This window comes from Echinops telfairi, unplaced genomic scaffold (genome assembly GCF_000313985.2).
Source record: "Echinops telfairi isolate 266 unplaced genomic scaffold, ASM31398v2 ScPeMD7_7412;HRSCAF=8450, whole genome shotgun sequence".
Classification (NCBI taxonomy): Eukaryota; Metazoa; Chordata; class Mammalia; order Afrosoricida; family Tenrecidae; genus Echinops; species Echinops telfairi.
The window spans coordinates 1,820,099-1,844,428 of record NW_022111312.1 but is presented as its reverse complement, the minus strand read 5'-3'; the positions used below and the strand labels follow the sequence as shown (position 1 = coordinate 1,844,428).

The 24,330-nt window shown below is 55.2% G+C and overlaps 2 protein-coding genes across 2 annotated transcripts in view; one reads left to right on the top strand and one right to left on the bottom strand.

The window, feature by feature from the left end:
• The window catches only part of KCTD10 (potassium channel tetramerization domain containing 10), a 24,387-nt gene extending 7,699 nt beyond the window's left edge, over nucleotides 1–16,688 (top strand). The window contains exons 2-6 of the mRNA XM_004709538.2: nucleotides 2,810–2,979; nucleotides 5,608–5,694; nucleotides 5,967–6,019; nucleotides 7,014–7,209; nucleotides 14,954–16,688. Coding sequence (XP_004709595.1) covers nucleotides 2,810–2,979; nucleotides 5,608–5,694; nucleotides 5,967–6,019; nucleotides 7,014–7,209; nucleotides 14,954–15,178 — 731 coding nt within the window. The 3' untranslated portion in view covers nucleotides 15,179–16,688. The remainder of the gene's footprint in view (nucleotides 1–2,809; nucleotides 2,980–5,607; nucleotides 5,695–5,966; nucleotides 6,020–7,013; nucleotides 7,210–14,953) is intronic.
• The window catches only part of MYO1H (myosin IH), a 54,324-nt gene continuing 46,448 nt past the window's right edge, over nucleotides 16,455–24,330 (bottom strand). Inside the window, exons 17-28 of the mRNA XM_004709646.2 lie at nucleotides 23,779–23,855; nucleotides 22,219–22,287; nucleotides 21,137–21,221; nucleotides 20,482–20,641; nucleotides 19,670–19,753; nucleotides 19,081–19,174; nucleotides 18,878–18,933; nucleotides 18,584–18,719; nucleotides 18,269–18,339; nucleotides 18,073–18,170; nucleotides 17,276–17,375; nucleotides 16,455–17,139 (exon numbers count right to left, since the gene is read on the bottom strand). Of these exons, the coding sequence (XP_004709703.1) occupies nucleotides 17,113–17,139; nucleotides 17,276–17,375; nucleotides 18,073–18,170; nucleotides 18,269–18,339; nucleotides 18,584–18,719; nucleotides 18,878–18,933; nucleotides 19,081–19,174; nucleotides 19,670–19,753; nucleotides 20,482–20,641; nucleotides 21,137–21,221; nucleotides 22,219–22,287; nucleotides 23,779–23,855 (1,057 nt within the window). The 3' untranslated portion in view covers nucleotides 16,455–17,112. The remainder of the gene's footprint in view (nucleotides 17,140–17,275; nucleotides 17,376–18,072; nucleotides 18,171–18,268; nucleotides 18,340–18,583; nucleotides 18,720–18,877; nucleotides 18,934–19,080; nucleotides 19,175–19,669; nucleotides 19,754–20,481; nucleotides 20,642–21,136; nucleotides 21,222–22,218; nucleotides 22,288–23,778; nucleotides 23,856–24,330) is intronic.

Here is a 24,330-nt window from a genome sequence, read left to right as displayed (position 1 = left end):
AACCTATAAATATATGTACATAGATCTATTTCCCCATCCTCATATATAAATATATTTACATATGTACATGCCTTTATTTAGACCTCTATAAATATGCCCTTTGCCTCCAGCTCTGTCCTCTATTTCCTTTTGCTTTCCTGAGAATTTTTTTAAAGAAGCATAATGCTCAAGGAAAACATTTGTTTAAACTAGTTGAGCGAAACTGGTGTTTGGCTTAAGGTGTAATGATTATCATAGGCCAAGCGATTTGGGTTCAGAGCGCACTCAGTAAGTCTGGATTCTAGAGGGATTTGAGATTCTGTCTTTCATTTGCCCCCCTTTTGGTCAGGGTCCATCTACTGAGCCCTTGATTAATATATTCAGCTGTCGATGCTCACCCTCCTGAAGAGATCACTGAAGATGTGGGTGCTATAGCAAAGCATGGTGAGGAAACCAGGTGGTGCCCAGCTATCAGAAAGAATAGTATTTAGGGTCTTAATGGTTTGTCTTAAAACAAGCAGCCATCTCAATGAAGATCAGCTAAGTGTACATGGAAAAAACCCACCAGCCTGTGTGACCCAAGGATTGTGGAGTTTAAACTGTGAATGCCCAGTTTGCAGAGGATGATGAGGACAATGGAAACTCAAGCTCTATTTGCAGGTCCCCACGTGATTTAAGTCTCTGGTGAATCCCCTCTGACCACACTCCAGGGATGCGAGCCATCTGGCTATCAGACAGCACTGTAAAGTCGACCAAGGCAGCTATATCTGGTTAAAATGTAAAGCCTTATTATTTGAGCTCCCTGTGGACCCATTCTAGAAAGTTGTTTGTTTTGATTATTTTCTGCTTTCCTTTTGATTGATGCTTGTCCATGTTTTGTCTAGTTGTTGGTTTGTTTTTTTCTTTGTTTGCATCCTGCCTGTGTTTTGGATCATTTTCTGTGTATAGGTAGATCTGAAACACACACACACACACAACACCCCCCACCCCCTCCCGCCGAGGGCCGGAGCACAGTGGAGAAAGAAATGAGGAAGAAAGGAAATCTAGAGGGTTATGGTCAGAAGGGATGAGATTGACCAAAGCAGTGATGCCTCGCGCCCAGCTTAGATTCCAAGTGAAACATTTGCACTGCTCTCCCCCTGGCTGGGGGGTTTCTTCTTGCTCTCCTCCGGAGAAAAGTGTGAGGCGGAAGGGTCTGGAGGGAGGAGGCTAAACTTCCGACTGAAGGTCCATGAACTAAGGAAGCACAAGAGGAGTTTCCAAAGGGCAGGAGCGCATATCCTCAGGGTGACTGAGGGCCATGTCTCCACAGTTAGCTCTCCCCGCCCTTCCACCACTATCCAGCCTGTGAGCCTGGTGTTCTTTATGGGAGCGTTTGCCTTTTGTCCTACATTTTTCTCCCACTTTCCCTGGGATCCCCTGGTCTCGGGGTGGTGGGTGCTGGTTTGTCCCATTTCCTCAGTCCACTGGACTCAGCGTTTCTGTGCATCTTAGGTTTGCCCAGGCCTTTTGTTGGCTCTGGGCTCTTCCGGGGCCCAGGCTCCGTAGACACCCCTGGGCAGAGTGGCGTGGTGGTCCGAGAGGGTCGATGACCTGGCACTCTGCTGTCCATAGAGATGGCTGACAGCCACGAAGCCCCCACAGAGCAGTTCTCCAACACACGGGGCTGCCGTGAATCAGAGTCTGCTTACTGGCGCACCTGTGTCCTTTGATTTCGTTTCTCCCAACCTTGAGCAGTAGAGGGTAGGGGCATAAAATGAGCGTGGTACCTGGTTAACCCTCCTAGCACCATGCCCACTGGCATGCTCTCATCTCCAAAGTGAGCCTGGGGGCTCAGTAACCCCCCTGACCTGGGGCGGCTCAGTTGGTCTTTGCCCTGTTTCTGCCTCTCTGCAGACTCCAGTCCTGCTTCCTGCTCCCCAGCCTCAGTGGAGGGAGTGCTGGTGGGTAATTAGGCCAATGACAAGCTCAATAATGACATTGAGATGCAAAAAGAAATGGCCCTAGTGGCCTAGGGGGTTTCCACACTGGGCTGCTAACTGAAAGGTCAGCAGTTCAAAACCATTGGCTGCCCCACAGGAGGAAGATGAGGCATTCACTCTTCAGCTAAAGTCTCAGAAAACCCAAAGGGGCAGTTCTGCTGTGTCCTCTAGGGTTTCAGTGAGTTGGCATCGACTAGATGGCGGTGAGGTTGTGTGTGTGTGTGTGTGTGTGTGTGTGTGTGTGTGTGTGTCCCACAAATGAAGCAGGTTCCTTCTCAGATTAGGCTGAACTGATTGGGAGCAAAGTCAGTCTCCTTTCCTGATTCATCCCAGTCAGCGGCACTCAACAGTCATGGTGCTGGTGTGTGCGGGGCTCACCCTTGGGAGCCTGAGCCCCAGTCTGCAGGGTGACACTTCCACTTCTGTAAACAATGGCACCGTTACTTTAGAGGCTGGGCAAAGCCTTGTGGAGAAAGGGGCAGAGGTACTGTGTTACCCGGTAGACCTTTCCCTGTGGTCTTTGGCACCTAGTTGATCTGGTGTTAAGTGCATTGGGCCCTTCCAAGGATGTTTCTGCCGACGGGCTTTTTGAGGGGACGTCAGAAACCTGCTTCTAGGCCTCTGGTGTCAGAAGGCCCGAGGACCAGAGGAGTCTCGGGCTGTGGTTGCCTCCAGGTGTGGCCATGCTGCCTAGGGCAGAAGCTGGTCAGCCCACCGCTGCCTCTGAGCCCAGCTCTCTCCTGGAGGTAGCGGATGCCCACAGATGCCCACTCCTGCTCAGCACCTCCTGAGAGTGATCCCCGTTTGACTCAGTGCCCTGCCTTCCTCCCCCTTTCCTTCCGCTGCAGGCTGGATCCTCATTGACCGGTGTGGGAAGCACTTCGGTACAATACTCAACTACCTTCGTGATGGGGCGGTCCCCCTGCCTGAGAGCCGCCGGGAGATTGAGGAGCTGCTGGCAGAAGCCAAGTATTACCTGGTCCAGGGCCTGGTGGAAGAGTGCCAGGCCGCTCTACAAGTAGGCATCTCCCTTCGCGTTTTCTTCTCTGCAGAAGGAAGGGGGTAGAGGGGGTCAGTTCCCCGTGGTGGTGGGTACACTGCACCCTCACTAGTCAGCCGGGCTGTGTAAAACTTGACCTGCTTGCTGGTCGAGTGTTAGGAAAGTTCACATTCTTTCTGTGACTCATTGCTGGGAAACCAGCATAATCTTTGAGGACAGGGGCCCCTCTCTCCACAGCTGGACCCAATATGAGCTTGGAGCAAGAGGCTTGGGGTCCAATCACATGGGAGTCAGGGCCAGCCGCTGTTTCTTTCCAATGCCTCCCCCAGGTCAGAGCTGGGAAGAGTCCCAGGGTCCTCATGGGACCCTGAGCTCTGTTTGTGCCTTTCTGAGGCTGCGGGGTCTGTGTCTGGCCCAGTGCCCACAAGCCCTGGCTCCCCCAGTCTAGGTGGACTAGAGAAACAAATTCATAGACCCTCGTAAGTGTATAAGAAAGAACGTTCTATAAACGAGCAGTTGTATATTAAGAAAACATCCCAGCCCATTCCAGATCAAGACCATAAGTCTGATATGAGCCCATACATCCGATACCAGTCTATAAGTTCCTCTACAGGCTCATGAAACACATGCCATGACTCCAAATGCAGGATTGTCACAGGCCAGTGGGTGGCAAGTCTCCTGGGTCCAGTGGCAGTGGAAGCATCTAAGCAATGGCACGGGTCTCCATGGGGCTCCTTCAGCGTCAGGGCTCTAGCGTAGCTCCATGTGTCTTGTCAGAAGCAGGGAGTGAGCTTGTGCCCTGCCTCCAGGGAGCTATTTTATCTCCTAGTGGCTCCAAGTGATGTCATCAAGCTGCGACCTGATTGACAGTCTAAACTCCACCCCTTCACTCAAGTCTCAAATTGACAGAATTATGTAACCACCACACTGCTGTTTCCATACAACCTGTGCCCTCAGAGCCTGGGGCTCTTTGCCAAGCTAAAGCAGCCTCTACTCTGTTGCTTTTACTTTATCGCAGCGTCACCACCAAGCCCCTATGCACCCCAACCTTTCTGTTCTCTCAGCACCTTGTCTTAAGTGCATGTCCCTACTCGTTGAGACTGCCACCTAGAGGCTTTTCCACCTCCGACCTTTTTTCTATTAGCATTATTAAAGGAGATCCGCATTTAGTTCACCCACTGCCGTCACCCCAACCACTGCCCGGCTGGTGTACACATCTTTCCTCCCCATACTGGGAGCGTGGGGTCGGGGTTGGGGGTGGTAACTATGGTTGACGGAGCCACAGTGAAGGTTGGCCTTGTTAGCTATTCAGTTACGCCCGGGCCATTGATGGCTTCTCTGTCTTGTTTGCGGCTTTCTCAGTAGTTGATGTTTGTTGCCATCAAGTCTAGCGTGACTCAGAGAGACCCTGCGTCCACACAAGGGACCGCTGTCCCGTCGTGCTCCAGCCTCACCATCCTGTGTGCTGTTGGAGCCGCTGTAGCCGTCTCTCTTCCTTGGATCTTGTTTTTTCTCCCTGTCCCTGTGCTTGACCCAGCATGGTGTCTTCCTCAAGGGACTGGTTTTACGTCCACGTCACTGCGTCAACCACAGGGTCTTGGCCAGGAAGGGGCGACTCTGCTGGTGACTTCCGACCCAAAGGGGCTTCTCTGAGTTCCATGTTTGCCCTGGAGATGCAAGTCGCACTTCACTTCCTGTTGGGCTGAAGGTCAAACCTCAGGCCCGGCGGAACTGAGTCTTCTTCCCTCCGGGTCTCTGGGGCTCTGACTTTCTGTTCTCTCCTCCCCGGGAGCTTTTCTCGGGCCGCCCTTCCCCAGCCTTCATTGCTGCCGTCGTCCAAGTACTCTCTCAGAGCCTCCTTCGCCTGCTCCCTACCCGATCTCTGCGCTCTTCCCCTGCCTGTCTGGGCCATTGCTCTGAGCCAAGCCGGCGTCCTTGGGCTCTCTTTCTCTCTGACTTGGTGTCACCTGTAAGAGGCTCTGAGAAGGGCCTGTACGTGGGCAGCCACGTGGTTCATTGGGCATTGCTGCTGTTGTGGGACAGCAAGCCTGGTTCTTCTCAGCAGGGATCCCAGGGGTTGGGCCCTTTTTCCTGTAGATGAACCCTTTCCCCTTTTTCCTGGCTGGCTGCATTCTGGGCTCTGAGCGTGGGTGTGGGGAGAAGGGGCTCACCCCCCACTTGTTTGGAAGTTCGCTTCTTGCGCCTGTGTTATGAGAAGCAGCCTGGCCCTGCCATCTGCCGTGCACACCTCCCACATAGTGCAGGCTGGAGAGAGGGGCTCCTCGGGCGTCTTCTGCTCTCACCCTCTTCCTCTGGGTGCCTGGAGCCGCTCCGAGAGGCACCTCAGCTGCTGGCTGGTGTCAGCCTCTCTGTTCCTGAGCACCTGCCCTCTTCTCTCCGCTTTCCAGCCTGGTCCCGTCTGCTGCCACCACTCCTCTCTTCCTTTAGTCTGTGTGGGCTGGGCCGGACTCATTCCTCGGTGGTGCTTGGAGCGAGGTGGTCAGGAGCTTTGGATTCAGTCGTGGTTCGTTGTCCCCCTCGGGTTTGTCATCAGGGGCTTTGGACGACGTGTCCTCCCTGTGGCTCAGCCAGCTGAGAGCCAGGACTGGCAGGCCTCCTGACTGACTGCATGCTTTGTTCCTGCAGAATAAGGACACGTATGAGCCTTTCTGCAAAGTTCCCGTCATCACCTCATCGAAGGAGGAGCAGAAACTGATCGCCACATCCAATAAGGTAGGCCACAGGCCCGCTCCGGCTTTCTTCTGCTGTCGGAAACGAGGGGCCCTTCTGAGTGAGTGTTGAGTAACAGCTTCCGTGATGGCCTGAGACTGAGGGTGAAGGTGGGACCCTTGAGGTCAGCTCTGGTCACCCTGCTCCTGGGTCACGGGGTCACCCTCCCCAACGAGGTGAGCTTGTCTTCCTCTCGTGGCAGGGCCCCAAGAAGCCGGGGTTCGCAGCAGCGCACCCCGAGTAACTCTCTGCTTCCTTCTTTAACATGAGCACAGCCCGCTGTGAAGTTGCTGTACAACAGAAGTAACAACAAGTACTCGTACACCAGGTAAGGCGCTGGCCGGACAAGATACCCCCACACACGGACAAACCCCCTCCAGCAGAGGGATGGTCCCCACACTTCTAGAACGTGCCTCTATGTAGACGTGACTAGTTACTGAGACGCCATCCCGTACCGTGGAGATGGCACACTTGCTGCCACCTCCTTATTTGGGAAGCCTTTGGGGCTGGCTCTGGGGTCACTAAACCACTGCCTCGGCTTCTATGCCTCTCTGGCTCTGCCTGCTCTGCACGTCTCCTCCATGTGGGATCGTGGACTGCGTGGCCTTTTGTGCGGCATGTCTTCAAGGCGTGTCCATGCTGTAGCCTGAGCCGGAGTCCACCGCCCATTCTCAAAGGCTAAAGAGTAGCCCTGTGTTGGATGAAGCTGTTTTCTGTGTATCCAACTGACAGACACTGGGGCTGTGGATATACCCACCTTTTGGCTACTGTGCATGCTGCTGGCTTGCAGAGGCCTGTGCAAGTTGTTGTGTGGGCTCAGGCGCTCGCTCTGCTGCCTGTGTGCCCACAAGTGCACGGGCTGGGTCAAGAGTGACAGCCTCACAACCCTTGAGGAGCAGGCCTGCCCTGTTGGCTTGGACTTGGAACCAACTTGATGGCCACAGCTGTGGCGTTGCTGCGGAGGGTTTTGGCTGTGTCTTTGACTGGTGACTCTCTTTAGTTTTTGGAGGAACTGCCAGGCATTTTTCCAAAGTGGCTGCCTCCTTTTACAGCTCGCCTAGCAGGAGGCCCTTGCCTCCTGGGCGCGTGTGGCTCTGGGTTCAGACCCTGGGTTGGGTTGGGGTGTCAGGGAATTGAAAGCGGCTACGTTAGCCCTGTACATACACTGACCCTGGATACAAAGTCTCCCTGGGCCAGTTCCGTCCTCCGCACTCGGGTGGCTCTCTCTGTCCCGCTCTCTGTGCAGGAGACCCGGCCCGCACAGAGCAGCAGCGCGTGGTTGTCATCTGTGGGTGGCTCACCCGCCAAATGCTTTTTTACAGTAATTCTGACGACAACATGTTGAAAAACATCGAACTGTTCGATAAGCTGTCTCTGCGCTTCAATGGGAGGGTCCTCTTCATCAAGGACGTCATTGGGGACGAGATCTGTTGCTGGTCCTTCTACGGCCAGGGCCGAAAGATTGCTGAAGTCTGCTGCACCTCCATCGTCTACGCCACCGAGAAAAAACAGACCAAGGTAAGAGCCGCGAGGACTCGTCTGAGAGGGGACACTCAGCCAGCAAGGAGGGTGGCCGTTCTGGGTTACGGTTTTTGGGCAGCATCTCTCTGCACGTCAGCAAAATCAGCTTCTTACTGCGAGCTGCCAGTGCGTGCGCTGTGACGAGGTGGCCCCACGCACAAGGGGAGGAATCGCTGGGGCCACCATCAGTGACGCGTAGCCCGTTGCTGCAGCCACTGCATTTTGAAGTCCTTTTACTCTTGGGGTTGGGGCGGAGGAGCGCTGTCCACTACTCTGTTGGGACCCCGAGGGTGGGCTGGCAGGCTCTGCTCCTGCTTGGTCTTGTTCGGGAAGCTTTGCTGCGGGCTGCCTACCCCGGGCTGCCTCTCTACCATGTGGCAGTGATGACATGGCTTCCAGCGGCACAGCACGGGGCAGGCCACCAGAGGAAGACAGACTGACAGAGAGGTGGGAGACATGGACAGAGGGACAAGCCTTACTCATGCTTCCCAGGTTTCATGGCTAAAGTATTCCTACTCTTTCGAGTCCTGGCAGGGTCCCCAGGTAGATCTTGGGAGACCCAGGTGGTCTTTCCGTTCCTACAGTTGGCCAGTGCAGCCAGTCCCATCGTCTGCCTGTCTGTGTTCCGCTGCTGTAATTGCTGACGCAGAAGGCTCCCTGGGCCAGGGGGCCCGCCGCCAGCAGCTCCTCGGCCATTCCTCAGATCCGTCTGTGAGCCACTTCCTGTGCCTCTGCCCTGCCCTCCTCTGCCCACTGCTTTGTTTCCCAGCAGCACCGATCCAGCTGGTTCCTCATCTGTCTACCCTTCTCTGACTTGCTGACCCACAGCTGCCCTCTCCTGTGTGCTGGGCCCTTCCTGCAGTCCTCGGCTGCCCGTCTTCATGGTTTCCATCTGAGCACACCCGACCCTTCGCTGAGCTGGACTCTGGGCGTCTGCGTTCATCGTCTGCTCGAAACCCCACAGCCGGGCCTCCCCTGACTTCCTTCGTGCACTTCTGCACAGCTCGATGGTTTGCTCCGCACCACAGGTGCTGCTGGAGGTCTGGGCGTCTGGTCCCCGAAGCTCACTTCCTTCAGCTCTTCTGCCTGCCTGCCTGCCTGCCCTCCCTGGACTAATGGGAGTGGGCCTTTGTGTTGTTTTTATCTTACTATATACTCTCTCATTTCCTTCTCAACCTGCCCGAGGAATATCTGACTACCAGGGGCTTCTGTAGGTCTGCCAGGCAGGCATCAAGTCAACCACAGCCAATAACAAGCAGTCACTCTCTTACCAGTGTTTGCGTGTCTGCACTTCTGGGACACCCAGTGGCGTGTGACTTTGGGGCTGGCCCCTGAAGCCAAAAGAAAACAGCAGACCACAGAGGAGGAACCAGAGTCTCTTTTAACTTGGTGTTGAGGATTTGAATCACACACACTGGGTAGGACAGTGATCTCCCTGCTGGCTTGCTTGTTGCCAGCTGCCTGAGTCAGCTCCGACCCTCAGAAGCCCTGCAGCGGAACAAAACACTGCCGCATCCTGCACCAGCCCCACCATGGCTGCTGTGTCCGAGCCCCTGCGTCCTGCCATCTCAGTGAAGCGCTCGCTCTCTCTCTCTCTTTTTTCCCCTGGCTGATCCTCTATTGTACAAGCATGATGCCCTTCTCTGGGGACTGGTCCCTTCTGACAACGTGTCTACGGTACACTAGCTGAAGTCTCGCCATCCGGACCTGTCCGGAGCATTCTGGCTGCACGTCTCCCAACAGAGATTTGTTTGTTGTCCCGGCAATCCGTGCATCTGCAGTACTCTTCCCACCACCGTCATTCCGGGGCCTCGCTCGTTCACTCTTCCTTTCCCATCGTGCACACGCATGTGAGGTGATGGAAAGCACCGTGGCTTGGTCAGGGGCACCTTAGTCTTCCAAGGACCAGCACTGCTTTTGAACCCTCACAGAGGTTTACTGCAGCAGGCTGGCCCCGTGCCGCCCTTGGTTGATGTCTGGAGGCCTGCCTCCTTGGGCATCGGCCCTCGACAGTTGGTCTTTGCCCTCTGTCACGGTGCTTCCGACCGGCTCGTTGTGAGGATCTGGTTTCCTTGCATTGAGCCGGAGACCACACTGAAGGCTGCAATCCTTGATCTTCTTCAGCCAGTGATGACCCAAGTCCTCTCGCTCTCAGCGGGCCAGGTTGTGTCATCTGAATATTGTGGGCTGTTCATAAGCCTCCACGTCCAATGCAGCGTCATCACATAGTCCAACTTCTCAGGTAATTTGCTCAGCACGCAGATTGAGTACGTGTGGTGAGAGGATACCGCCCAGACGCGCGCCTTTCATACAGAGCCCAGAGTGTGTCCTGGAAGGTACATACTGTTTTAGGGTAGTCAGAAAGGGAAACACTGCGAGCATCTCTTATCAGATAGAGCAGAGGAACCAGAATTGTTTGCTACCCTTGCTATATTCACATTAGTATGCCTGTGAATTATTTTGGTGACTCTAAATTTCTCCTCTTAACAATACATTTTGTCAAGTTTTTTTATGAACGTGATTTCCCTCTGCCCTCAGATAATCAATATATCATCACTGGATGATCCTTAGAGACCACCTTCGTAGCCTCTGGCCAATCACTGTCGATGAACAGATGAGTCCCGAGGTGAGCCTGTACCCTTCTCCATGTCTGCAGCTGTTCTCCCCAGTGGTGGATTGAATGTCACGGACACAGGCTCACCTGGGAACTCACTGGAGTACATGAGATGAAAGCTCGCCATCTTGGCCTCGAAGGAGTGTCTGGCTGTACTTTTTCCAAGGCAGATGTGTTTGTTCTTTTGGCCGTCCCCGCTACTTTGTTTTTTAATCGTTTTGTTGGGAGCTTGTACAACTCTTATCACAATCCATCCATCCATCCATGTGTTAAACACATTTGTACATTTGTTGCATCATCATTCTCAAAACATTTTCTTTCAACTTGAGCCCTTGGTATTAGCTCCTCATTTTTCCCCCTCCTTCCCCACCCTCTCTCCCTCACGAACCCTTGATAATTTATAAATTATTATTTTTTCGTGTCTAAGGAGACTGTCTGACGTCTCCCTTCACCCAATTTTCTGTTGTCCATTCCCCAGGGAGGAGGTTATATGTAGATCCCTATAATCGGTTCCCCCTTTCCTCCCCACCTTCCCCTTCCCCTCCCCCTCCTGGTATTACTACTCTCATTATTGGTCCTGAGGGGTTTATGTCCTGGATTCCCTGTGTTTCCAGTGCTTATCTGTACCAGTGTACATCTTCTAGTCTAGCCAGATTTGTAAGGTAGAATTGGGATCATGATAGTGGGGGAGGAAGCATTAAAGAACTAGAGGAGAGTTGTATGTTTCACCCTGACTGGCTCGTCTCCTCCCCACTACCCTTCTGTAAGGGGATGTGCAGTTGCCTACAGATGGGCTTTGGGTCCCCACTCTGCACTCCCCCTCATTCACAATGATAAGATTTTTTGATCTTTGATACCTGATCCTATCAATACCTCGTGATCACACAGGCTGGCGTGCTTCTTCCATGTGGGCTTTGTTGCTTTTCAGCTGGATGGTCACTTATTTATCTTCAAGTCTTTAAGACCCCAGATGCTCCATCTTTTGTTAGTCGGGCACCATCAGCTTTGTTCACCGCATTTGCTTATGCACCCGTTTTGTCTTCAGAGATCGTGTTGGGAAGGTGAACATCATAGAATGCCAGTTTAATGGAACAAAGTGTATCTGCTACCTTAATACTAAATCTACAAATATATGCATGTAGATCTATTTCCTGTCCCTGGTACTTTCAGTATTCTTCGCCAGCACCATAATCCAAATGCATCTCTTCTTCTGCGGTCTTCCTTACTCAGTGTCCAACTTTCACAGGCATAGGAGGCGATTGAAAATGCCATGGCTTGGGCCAGATGCACTTAGTCCTCCCAGTCACATCCTTGCTTCTGCACACTTTGAGGAGGTCTGTGCAGCAGGCGTCTCAGTGCAGCGCGGCCTTTGATCCTTGACTGCTGTGTCCATGAGCGCTGCTTGCGGATCCGAGTAAGACAACAGCCTGACAACATCCGTCTTTTCTCCATTGGTGCAGTGGTGAGGATTGTTTGTTTTCATTGCACTGGTTTGTAATTCCTATTGAAGACTGAGCCCCTTGACCTTCATCAGCACGTGCTTCGAGTCCTCCTCACTCTTAGCCAGCGAGATTGTGTCATTTGCACATCACCAGCTGGTAGTAAGCCTTCCTCCAGTCCTGATGCCACACTCTTCTTCGTGTCAGCCAGCTCTGATGACTTGCTCTGCATAGAGACTCAGGTGAGAGGATACAACGCTGACGCTCACCTTTCCCGATGTCAAGCCATACTGCCTTCCCTTGTTCTGTTTGCACAGCAACCTCTTGATTGATAGAGGTTCTGCATAAGCACAATTAAATATGTGAGAATTCCTGTTGTCGGAGTTTCTTATCCACACAGTCAAACACCTTGGCACAGTCAGTGAAACACAAGTAAACATCTTTAGGGGCTTCTCTGCTTTCAGCCAAGGTCCATCTGGCATCAGCCATGACATCCATCCCTTGTTCCCCATCTTCAGAATCGCTACTGCATGTGCTGGCCGTGGTGGTCACACTTTGTGCACTCCGTTGGGTCACCCTTTTTTGGAATGGGTACATTTTTTTCTTGAGTGCTCTCAGTGTAAGATTGTATGCCGAGTGTGCTCTATCTTCTTAGGTTTCTAACTGTAGGGCTTTGCAGATTTCACTGTCTTTGACTTTGTCTTCTTGAGCTGCTCTTCGATGTCGTTTCTTCTCGTTGCCGTAGCTACTCTACAATCAAAATCAGGTGTCTGAATCTGTTCTGACATCACTTCCATCTTTCTTTCTCTCCTGTCTTTTCAGTGACCCTTGGCTTTCTTTGTGGCCGATCTCGATGTCCTCCCACAGCTCCTCGGTTCTTGTCCGGGTCACTGCGTGGCATCGACTCCGTGGCAGTGGGTCGCGTGTTGGTGGGTCGTATCTTGAGTCGTTAGGGAGCAGGAACCATGTCGCACCCTTGGTGGAGGGAGAAGTGGGGAGGGAGGGAGGACCTGACGGTCATCAAGAAAGCAGAGCCCGAAGCTGAATGTGCCCATTGGACCCCGGGCCCTGTGTGGCGAAGATGGTTGCCCAGGCACAGAAGAGAAAGGGAGGCAGGGGCCTTCCCCTAGAGCTGCCCTCTGGATCCCGGCGTCTGGCTGCCTGAGCCTGAAGAGTCTGCTCGCGCCCTGGTAGGACAGGGTAGAACTGCCCTGGTGGGTTTCCGAGAGTGCCGCTCTGTACAGAAATCGAAAGCCTCCTCTTTCTCCTACAGGGAGTGGCTGGTGGTTTCAAACTGCTGACCTTGTGGTGAGCAACCCAGCAACCACTGTGGTGTATCTCAGTAACTAGATCCTCTTACAGGGTCCTTCCTTCCTTCTGCGGAGTGTGTGACTGCCGTTCTCAGGAGCTGCCATTGGGAGGAGCTGCCTCCTTCCCCGGCTGGCCAGGCCTTGGAGCTGTGCTCTCCTCGTGGCCAGCACGCGTGTTTTGTTACTGGAAGTAATGCTGATGTTCCCTTTGTTGTTTTTGCATTTCGTCATACTCACCAGCTCAGTGCCTTGTCACACTGGAAAGGGAATGGCTTCTTGAAATTGACGTGTGAGCAGAAGTTTAATTCACACATTATCCATTTGATTCCTAAGTCTGACTCACAGCGGCGAGGTGATAATTAAACACAGGATCCTATTCTTTATTTGTCTCCCCACCCCCTGTTGTTCCGATTGGATCATTTAGTTCCCAGAATTCCCCCAGAGTCTTCAGACGCAGCCTCTCCCCTGACTCCATCATTGTTTGAGCCCTTCCAGTGAGGGGGGGGGGGGTGTTCTTGGCACCGTTTTGGTGACACTGTTTCAGATCTGAAATGTCTGATTCTTTGGGCTTCCTTGCTGTGACTTTTTCTGTCTTTACGAGCGTGTCTTGGGCCATTTCTGTCACGCTGCTTTGGGTGCCCTGACCGCTCATTTCAGCTTGTGTCACATCTCTCAGTGGGGTTTTCCTACCGGGCTTCCGATTCTGCTGCTGCTTCAGTGTTCAGGAGCTCACACGCACCCTCTGCCGCCATCGAATCCAGACCACTCACGGCGACCCTATCAGACAGTAGAACTGCCCTTGTGGCTTTCCAAGACTGGAACTCTTGACGGGAGTAGAAAGCCTCATCTTTCTTCCACAGAGCAGCTGGTGATTTCAAACTACTGAACTTGCAGTTAGCAGCCCCACTGCCAGCAGAGCTCAAAACCAGCCCACTGCCATTGAGTTGATTTCGACTCATCGTGACCCTATAGGACAGGTTAGAGCTGCCCCTGTGGCTTATGTTCGGCAGCTGTGAATTGTAGCCTGGACATTGTATTTAAAACCTGCTGGGAACTTTGCTGTTTCTGTTTTAAGCAGGCAGTTGACCTACAAACTCAACTCACGCTCCTGGGTTCCCATAGTCTTCAGATCCTGCCCTGACATTTCGTTCTCGGTGTGTGCCTTGTGTGTGGGTCCATTCTGCAGCGGGGAGTGCATCCAGGCTGCGTGCACAGCCTCACCAGGGCCTGTCCTCACTCCCGCCATCTGGCCAGAAAGCAGGGGCTGTAATTAGTCCACTCTGCGACGCACCTTCTGGGATGGTGCCTACGGCGCAGAGGCAAGCGAGCGTCCGTGCAGACAAGGGCACGTCTCATCAGAACTGACGCTTCCTCGCAGAGCTGCGACTCCTGCAGCCTTCCATGGCCACCAGGTTGCTTGGGGGCTGTGGTGCAGGTGCAGAGAGAGACGGGAAACAAGGGGCCTGTCTGTGGGCTGGCAGGAGACTGTGACTGGGTGCTCATGAGGGGCGGGGCAGGCGGCATCAAGTCAGCCTGAGGGGAAGATGGTAAAGCAATGCATTGGCCATTGCTCCTTCTCAGCCCTCACTGGCGTGGTGAGCATCCTGCCCATTGGGCAGGCAGCCAGAGTTTCTGCTCCAAGGCCTGCCTGGGTGCCGCCCAAATCTGACCTGCCATGAGGATCCCCGGTCTTCCTTTCTGACTTGGGTGCACGACTGCGACTTTTAGTAGCCCAAACCCTGAACCTGACCTGACTGTCCCTCAGAAGGAGCTAGGTGGACGCATGGCCACCCTTGATTACTGGCAGACAGGCTGCAGGGAGTGTGCGCCTGCACTGGACTTCTGGGGGTGGGGTGGGGGTGTGTGCGCGTGCGCTTGTATGTTTTGCCCATATAGACCCAAAGAGGAGCGCTGGTGGCCCCGTGCTCGGCTGCTACTGACGGGTCGGTGGTGCCGTCTGAGGGCACCAGGAGCTCTACGGAAGAAAGGCCTGGGGTCTGCTGTCAAGTTCACTCCCACTCACCGACTAGCACTGCCCTGGGGAGTTTCCCAGGCTGTGAATCTTTCTGGAAGCCAGCTACCATGCTGCTCTCTCAGCTGATGGATTCAAACCACCCACCTTGCGGTTAGCAGCCGAGTGCTTCCCTGCTGCACACCCAGGGCTCCTTCCTCGGGGATGGGGCGCAGGAGCCTCGGGGTCAGCTCTGCCCTGCCCTGCCCTCGGAGCTTGCGGTGCGTGGGATTCAGCTTGCCAGCAGCCAGTTTCTGGTGATGTATACCTGCCGGGGGATGGGTGGGGATGGCAGATGATGACGGGCCACAGAAGCTGTGAGGGAGCACCCGCTAACAGACCTGCCGTGTGTCTTGTGGGGACACAGGTGGAGTTCCCTGAAGCCCGGATTTACGAGGAGACCCTGAACATTCTGCTGTATGAGGCCCAAGATGGCCGGGGACCTGACAACGCGCTCCTGGAGGCCACAGGCGGCGCTGCCGGCCGCTCCCACCACCTGGACGAGGACGAGGAGCGCGAGCGGGAGCGGATCGAGCGGGTGCGGCGCATCCACATCAAGCGCCCAGATGACCGTGCTCACCTCCACCAGTGAGCGGCCAGCGGGCCGGCCCCCGCCCCTCCCCTCCCCTCCCCACGTCTGTCGCGTCTTTTGTAACGGGCCAGCTTATTGTTTTGATGTTTCTGACAAGTGCGCGATCTGCCTTGCCCGGTGAGTGTGCAGTGGTTGAACACGTGGTGTGTCTAAGGTTCTGCTTTTTGTGTCCCCGAGAAGAGGGGCGAGTGGGTGGGGCGTGTCTGAGAACTGTGGTTTGCAGTATTTATTTTTGTGGCTGTTGACTACCTGTTTGACCTCTTGGGGGTCAGGTCTGCGCCTGCACACTGTCCCCGCTTGACTACAAATCCTCTCTGTGAGGGGCGAGTCACTGCAGTGTGGAGGTGGTGAGTAGCCCAGGGTGGCTTTCGGGGCGAGCCTGTGGCCCAGTTTTGTTAATGGCATCTGTCCCTGTGCTTGGTAAGGACGCTGCCCTCCCGGGCACGGTGGCCACCCACAGCTGCCCAGGGAGCTTTCCTGGCCCCACTGTGAGCTCAGCTGTCACTCCCCTCTCGCTTGTACGCAGTCAAGAGGGGCAGTCGGTTAGCAGGTTGCCAAAAATGTGCGTATACCGTGGGGTCGGCCGGAGGGCCCCCCTGGTCTGGGACAGGTGCTCTTACCCAGCTCTGGCAGGGCCCAGAGTGCCCTGTGAGGCGCACACGCCGGTGGACTCTAGAGTGGGTCCAGTAGTTAGAAGGAGGTGCGAATGTGTGTAAGGTCGTGGATGTGTTTAGTCGGCTTCGAGGGAAACGTTACTGTTTTAAGCCAAAGGTATTACCAGGGAGCGTGTCTTCCAGACACGAGGTTTTCTATTTCGGATTGGTTTTTACAGCTTAGACTTTTGTACGCGTTGCCCTCCCTGTGGCAGTGGTCTGCCTTTCCTCCGTACCCAGCAGTCTGCAGTAAACACTTGAATGTGGTCTGTAAACTGTTGTGTGCGGAGGTTTTCTCTAAAGCCCAAGCAGAGGGCTTACAACATGTTTTGTAAAGACTTTTTATACGGTTTCGTTTTAAAACACCAACCCTGCTGTTTGGGTTGGACTTTTGTAGGAAGTTTTTTAAGTGAATTGTCGTCGGTTCCGATGTTTTCCTGTAGGAATGGAAAAGCCATCCCATGAAGTGCTTTTTAAATGTTGGTGAGAAGAGTAGGTTTTGTCACCTATTTGTTGTGGTTTCTGTGCCTTTGGACCGAAGGCTCCTGGCCCGTCCTTTCCCGTCTTCACCTTCCTGGGACATTCCGCAGTGACAGCGTGGCGAGCAGGACAGAAGTATTTAAGAGCCATCCCAGAGAAAGCAAAAAGGTGTTGTTTTTTAATGAGCTTCAAAACAAAATGGAGACCGCATTTAAGGTCAGGTGTGAGTGAGTTCCATTCTCTAGAGCCGAGTCACTGGCCCCTCCGTCACCTGCCCGTCTCCGCTCGAACACGCTCCGTCTCAGAAGCAGCCACTGTCGGGTGTTAGCATCTGTGCGACTGTGTCAAATAAAAGTGTTGTACATGCTTCTGTCTAAGCCGGGCTTCTGGGTCTCTTGGGAAACACCGGCAAGCCTCTCACGCGACGCGCAGTTGTCAGCACTGAGCGCGGGAGCGCTCCCACAGCCCACCACCTCTGGGGGCCCCTGCTGGGCTTGTGAGAAAGCAGACAGGAGCAGCTGAAGGTTAGGGAACCTCTGGTTTCAGGTGCGGAGCTCTAGGACCTCAAGGAGCCAGACACCTGGCCGTTTCTCAGCACCGCTGTGCGCGGCTCCTCAGCGTGCTGCACGGCACAGGGAGACCGTCTGTAGCTCCCTGGACGACACACGGGGCAGCAGAGACGCGCAAGGTGCCACCCTCCTCCTTTCTTCACAGGGGACCCTTGTCCCAGAGCTGCTAGAACCTTCCTTTGACGGTGGCTCCAACTCGGCTTCTTTCCTCAGAGATGGTGACCGTCTTCCTCTACCAGGCCTTGGTCCGAAGTGACACCTGAAAGGCGGGGGTGGGGGCAGAGTCCACCCTGAGCCTCAGCAACAACTCCCCCCTCTCCCCCCAGGACCTGCTAGTGCCGAGAGTGGGTATGGACAAGCTTGAGACATGGGGGATTGAGCAGTGGGTCACTCACCACTATCAACTGCCCGTTTTTATCTCTGTAGACTTGTTCTTCGGGCCCGCTGTTGAAGATGATCGTGCCTCCTTTTGCAGGGCTGACGTAAAACTGTAAACTGAAGACACACAGGTTTGGCATGACTTTCCACCTGTTTGCAGATCAAATTCCTGCCGTCGCCCTGCGTGTCTGCGTCACCCGGGCACTGCTGTGGGAGCACGTTAGGCTGCTGACTGCAAAGGCAGCACTTGAAACCCACTGGCAGTTCCACTCTGTCCGATGGGGCGGCTCGGAGTTGGAACTGACAGTGGGAGTGGGTCAGAGCTCTCAAAAGGCCTGCCCTCACTAGGCAACAGAGGGCTCAGGAAGAGAGTGGGCTTCTTCCCCACCCGTGGCTGGTGGCCCACCGAGGGCCAGTAAGTCGATGCCCACTGTGGGGTGGTTTGGAGTTTGTAATGGCCGAGCCCTCTCAAAGACTGTCAGGCCTGTAACTGCCTTTCAGTAAGTTCTTCGGTGTCATCCAGGTTGGTCCCAGACAACCTCCCCGCACCCCGCAGCTGGGCCTGCCCTTGGAGGGTCGCTGTGATGTCCAGGGACTCCCACTGCTGCCATCGAGTCGATGCCGGCTCAGCGACCCCATGGGACTAGGTGCCACCAGTCACCCTCCCCTCCGGGCCTTCACCGAAGAAGGAAGCCTCCTGTCTCTGACGGGGCAGCCGCGGGCACGTCACCAGAGCCCGGTGGGAGAGGAAAGGTGAAGGGAAGGATTGCGGCTCACCTCTTCCGTCCTGCGTGAGACGAAAGAAAGCCCCTACCTTTTCTGAACCACCTTGACGAGGTTCCCCTTGTCAGCCAGCATGGCGAGCTTCGTGACCACCTCGAAGACATGTTCGCACTGTAAGATGGCATCCCCCTGAGCGCACAGGAGGGCAGGGTGGTCAAGTGGGGTGGGAGCTGCTCGGGGCGTAGCTTAGCGCTTGGCTGGAGGCGTGGTGTCAGCCAGGCCCCTACCTTCTGCCTGTAGTCCTCAGGCGAGATGTGAATGACGAAGATCCCGTCTCCCAGACTGCTGGTGGAAACACCTGAAGGCAGAGCCACAGGGAGGGAGTTGGAGGGCGGGCATAAACAGAGAGCAGAGGCAGACCAGATGCCGGCTGGCACACTGAGGAGGGCTCGGTGGTCACGCCAGGTGAGCGGCCTGCACTGTGAGTGGCAGCTGTGGGGTCCCCGAGAGAGCCCAGCCCCCACCCCAAGTGTCAGCAGGAAATCATGCAGGGCTCCACAGGTAACCCCGGTGTGGAGCTCCCCGGGGCTGCCCCGGCGCACCTTTGAGGGTGCAGTACTCGATCCTCTGCTTGATTTTGGCCAGGTCCACCACGTAAGCGGCTTTCTGGGTAAGGATGAGCTGCCTGGGCCGCGGCTTGAAGGCAGTCCTGTCGTATTTAATGACTGGGATGCCGTACTGCAAGGGGGCACCAGCACCCACAGGGAGGTTACTTCTTCAGGGGGTGCGCCCAGGCTCTGCTCCCTCAGGACAGGGCGCTGGGGTGTGTACACCTGAGGAAGGGAAGCCGGTCCCCAGGGGCCCCTGACCGCACCCCGCAGGCCCATGCTCCTTGCCTGGATTTTCTCAGCGCAGATGAGCTGGAGCACCTTGGGGCTGATGTCTTCCCCGTCTGAGAAGGAACGGGTAGAGTCCTCAGTGGAGCCCGCCCACACCCTCGGCCCTGGGCCTCACTGTCTGGAGGGTTTTGGAACTGCCCTCCAAGGCCGAGTCTGCCTGCAGTGTTCTCCTCCATCCCCCAGACGGGACAGGGGCTCACCCAGCCGGCTGTTGGCGAAGGGCTGGTTCAGGCTTTCTGTGTAACCCTCTTTCTTCCCCCTGAATATGTCGCTCATCACCACCTTTTGCTGCATCTGGGGACACACAATCAAAAGTACAAAAAGTGCAGCAGGCCCTCAGGGGCGAGGAGATCATGCCACACCACACTGGCTAAGCTGTTGGCACCCCGTGGCATAGCTGAAGTCCAGATACCTTCTAGACACTTGACAATAAGCCCTAAAAACAACCCGGGAAGGGAGCTGGGCCAGCAATTGTGCGCGTGTACCCTTACTTGCCCTGGCTTCTGAATGGGGAAGGGGTGAGAATTTCAGAGATACCCGTCCTGGGCTGCTTGAAGGCTGCAGCCCCAGAGGGAAGTAGTTGCAATGGCCCTGAGGTTCCGGGGCTCCCCACAGAGATGTCCTGCAGAGGGGCCAGCCGCAGAGTAGTCCCCTGGCAGGCGGATGACTAGAACCAGGGCTGGTGGGCACCAGGGTCCCGGCATTTCATCCTCAGGGCGCCTAGCAGGGGTCAGTATGCACACACACCCCCCCACCATCCTGTCTTCCCATGGACCAGCAGGACCCTACCTGGGCGATTTTGTTGGGAGGGAGCCCTTGGCGGTACTTGCGGACCAGGTTCCTTCTGCATATCCTCCTGAGCAGATCCGATGCCTGCATGGAGAGCTCACGTTAGGGCCAACCCACGCGCGAGACAGCAGGCAGCGAGGCTTCCAGCACTCAGACTGGCTAAGGGGACCGGTACGCAGAGATTCGGGCCCAAGGGGTGTGGGTGGAGCCTGCACAGGTGGTGGCTCCCACCCCGTTTCAGACAGACTCCTCTAGGACACAGCCACTTGGTGAGCAACAGCCTGAGCCAGCAAGCATTCAAGTTCGCCCTGAGGCATGGTGCACAGGGAGCAGCTCAACACTGCCTGCTCCGTTCTGGGCCAGGCCTCTAGCTCTGCTGAAACCTGTTCAGCAGCATAGTCTCTCTCATACACACACAGGTGGGCAGTGGCCGCTAGTCACATGCCGGTAAGAGTTCTACCACTCCCCCCTGTCGAGGGTGGAGGGAAAAGGACTTGAAAGTGCTCCAGTGACTTTACCAAACCCCCCAAAACTATCAAGTAAGTCCATTCTGACTCCCAGCAGCCCTGTGGACAGAGTGGAGCTGCCCCTGTGGGTTTCCGAGACCGCCGGTCTTTATGGGAGCAGACAGCCTCCTGTCTCCCACCCAGCAGCTTGGTGCTTTCAAAACTGCTCTCATCATAGCTGAATTCCAACAGCCTCGCAGGGAAGTGCTTTGCCAGGCCAGCAGCAGGGGGCGGCCAAGCTCAGCTCCCAGGGTGCCCACTGCCGCTTGCAACCCAGAGGCCCGGCCCGCCCCGCCCCGCCCTTACATCTTCCAGGATGCCAGGGGGCCTCAGCCAGCTCTTGTCCAAGATGTCCTTTGGAACATGATACCGGAGATTTAAGATGTAATTTTTCCGCACCAACACCACAAACTCCTCGTCGTCGGGAGAAAGGGGCTGGCTGCGATGGATGAAACCCTTTATGAACCTGGATGGGGAACAAGCCGCGTGGATCTTCGGCCCTATCTCAACACTAGGACCGTGTGCTTGCCCAGCGGTTTGGGTCAGGTTAGTGGAAGGGTCGAGAGGCCAAATCTACCCCAGAGGCCCTTCACCCAGTTGGTTATTAAGAAAAACAGGAAAGCTGGATTTCTGGTTCACCTTGCAAAAACCAGAAAGGGGGGCTGCGTTTCCCCGCGACTTTGGCCAGCATTCCCTCCAGGGTGAAGCAGCTGTGCACTTGGCCACAGCCCTCCCCACTTCCCTTTCCTGGTTTACAGGGTCACCTGACGTGCTTGTCATTGGAAGGCATCGGGCCTGTGACTTTCCTGCCAGGCTAAGAGAAACGACCAAGCTGGGGCCCACTACCAAGAGGGCTCTAGACCAAGGCAGCGGAACACTGCCTTCCCAGGGGGGACTTTTCCTTAGTGCACAAACCTAGAAGGCACTGCCGGGGACCAGCCTTTCTGCAGGGCACACTTACTTTCTTATCGTCTGCACGGCCCACCTCCTCCTCTCGGCCTCCTTCCGAGCCAGGGCTCCCCGCCAGTAAGCTTCTAGGGTGGTGGCTGCAAGACGGCACTGCCAGCATTAGGTGGTTAGCACAAGCGTGCTTACCCACAGGAGGCTGGGTCCGAGTTAGACTACAAGGCCTGCCACAGTGGCCCTAGCATCGCTCCATCGCTGGGGCATTTAAGGCCAGTGGGCAGGGGGACAGGTGGCCCAGGGACGGGTTAGATTTCACCAGTGTTTTCACTACCTTGCTTTAAAGCTCGGGAGACATAGGAAAGGGAGCGTTCTGGCTGCACTCATTTTGTTTTTAAAATGCTTCCCACGGACGCCACTGTAGTGTGAGAACAACAAAATCCAGAAACACGTCCATGCTGGACAGTGGGACACTCGTGAAACACTGCCCCAGGGCCAGCAGCCTGTGTGCAGAATCAAAGTTCCCTCGACAGCCAGCCACGCTCACTCGTGCATGTGTGTTGGAAGCTGCCCTCTGCTACAGGGGTTGCGGCCTGAGCCCGTGCCCACCAGGAGCCTAAAGTGCAGACCGTCTGGTCCTTCCAGAAAAGGTGTGCTGGCCTCTGACAGTGGAGTGCTGTTCTCCAGAGCCAGGATCGTGAGCAAGCCTGCACCAATCTCCGGGTTGGATTTCAGATGCAGCTGAGGGCACAGTGTCACCCCAAACACAGCCCCGTTTCATTTTTGTGGCATTTAGAACATGCTGCACTAACACCTGCCTAGTGATGCTCCCGCAGGCTGTGAACTAGACAGAGATGGGAGGAAAATAGATGTCAAGGCACAGGAGAGTGGTCGCTTCCAAGCTGTGCGGGGCCTGGGAGAGACTTTGGGGTCCCCTGCACTGGCTGTGTGTGTCTGTTGATCAAATCAAACCCGTCCACGCCAAACCAGACTCCCGCCATCAAGCTGATTTGCGACTCACATGGACCCCGTGGAACAAAGGGCATGCCCAGGCAGTACAGAGATATGGGCGGCCCACACCATGAGGCCAGAAGGTGAGGCTGACTCGTGGCACATGGCCCTGTCCGGGTTCAGGCTTACCTGCTCGCTTTTGTTCCAGGTAGCCTCGTCTTTCTAAGCAGCTTTTGTATGTGGCTTGGATTCTAGCAACTGAAAACGAAACAGTATTTTCAGTGGAAAGGCGTTCGGTTTGGGCTGTGTGGACACACACCACCTCCCCCTCATCCCGTAGGGAAAGGAGCGGACAGTAGTCGAGCAGCCATTGCCCTGCCGCTTTACCAAAGCACGCAGACGTTCATCCCCTCAGCTGGAGGCTACACAGCGAGTCCAGGGCGGCTGAATCCTGGTCTGAGCAGCCACAAGCTACACCTGCCCCTCCGTGCCACCTCCCAGAGCGAGAGGGACAGCCTGCTCCTGTCCCTTCATCTCAGGCCCCCACAACTAGGGTTCAACGCTGTAGGACTCAAATTGAGCATGCACAGTGGCCACAAGCCCAAATCCAGAAGCCAGACAGAAAATCAAAAACCGAACTCACAGCGACCCTGTAGGGCTGGGTAGACCTGTCTCTGAGTTCCCAAGACTGACTCTTGAGGGGTGGTAGAGAGCCTTCATTGTCTCCAGAGGAGAACTGCTGGCACTGTGGTTATAACCACACCGCCACCAGGGCTCCCCACCAGCCAGAGGGGCTGAGCTTCGGGTCCTGGCTCTGCTGGTTACTAGCGGTGTGATCCCGGGAAGTTGCTGAGCAGCTCAGTCAGCGGTTGTGAACCGAGATGGAGCTGGGAATGCAGCCACAGGCTTGTGCTAAGGAGAAAGTTCCCGGTGCATGCAAGGGCACAAGCAACGACTCCCATCCGCTTTCCTAGGCCCCAGGCAGGCACTCAAGTAACCCGAGTATAGCTGTCATTCACACACCAGTGGGATTTTCAACGTAAACTTCACCCCCCAGGAGCTTCGATTTTTTAAAAAACATTTTCCCCTCACGTAAACTTCCGTTCACAACAGACCGCTGGCTGCAGGACCAGGTGGATTTAAAACAGGTGGGAATGAGTGTCCAGCCCTCGGGCCCTATGTTAAGTACCATCAGGTGGTGCTGACTCACAGCGTATAAGACCTGTGAAATCATGAATAGCAGCTACCACTGTACAGCACGCCTTGCCACACCCAGAAGCCATTCAACACCATCTTAAGCGCCCCTCTAGGATAGGGTTGAACCGCCCTCGTGCGTTTCCGAGACTAACTCTTTACCAGAGGACACAGCCATCACCTTAAGGGTGAGTTAGTGGACTGTTTGACCACAACAGCCGGAGGAGGATGCTATGAATATCCCAGATGGCCCTCGACCACTTCAAAGTTTTTAAGACCTTAATTTAAGGGGAGGGGCTTAGCCAGCAGGCTCAGCTCCTCGTGGGACTGAACAAACTGATCCCAGACAGGACCGAGATGGCACAGCCACGTCATGACTGCCTGCAGGCACAGACTCGGGCCTTTCTGACCTTCATTCCCTAGCTGCTCCCAGGTTAACACCCCAAAACTTGATGGCAGGGGTTCACGCCAATGCGTGCCAGCGCCCTCTGAGACGCAGCCCCAAACCAACTCGCCGACTGCACGCTCCCTGGAAAGGAAGGCAGAAGATCGTACCTAGTTGATGTTTGCTAAACTCAAAGGCGTCTTCAGTCGCGAACAGGGTTCTAGGGAAACGGATAAATATTTTCGTTCTGGAGGGAGAGGTGGGGGGGAAAAGTCAATTACCAATTGGCCAGTGAGCATCCTCACCTGAAGATGCTTCAAGCTAAGTGCCTCTGGGCCTTCAAAAAGCGAAAACAAAGGGTATGGGGTCTGAGTCTAAAGAAGTTTCCTTCCACCAGTCGAGATAAACTAAACGTGGATCCCACATTGCCCTGGACATCCAGGTGCCCTCACCTGCAACTGACATTTCCCAAGGCAGCCACTGGGGGGCAGTGGTGCACCCTGTCATGTGACCTCACATCCCGAACCTGAGCCTGTCCACCAGGGAGGGATACCACCTCTGGGGCCTCTGGCTGATCTCCCTGACCCTCAGGGATTCGGATCTGAAGAGTAACTGACCCTTGGGGCCAGCTGTGCACAGTAGGAGTCATGGTCAATGCAGGCAGCCGAGAAAGCCAGCTGGTACCGAGATGACCCTCTTGCTTGGCCTCTGTTGCCACCAGA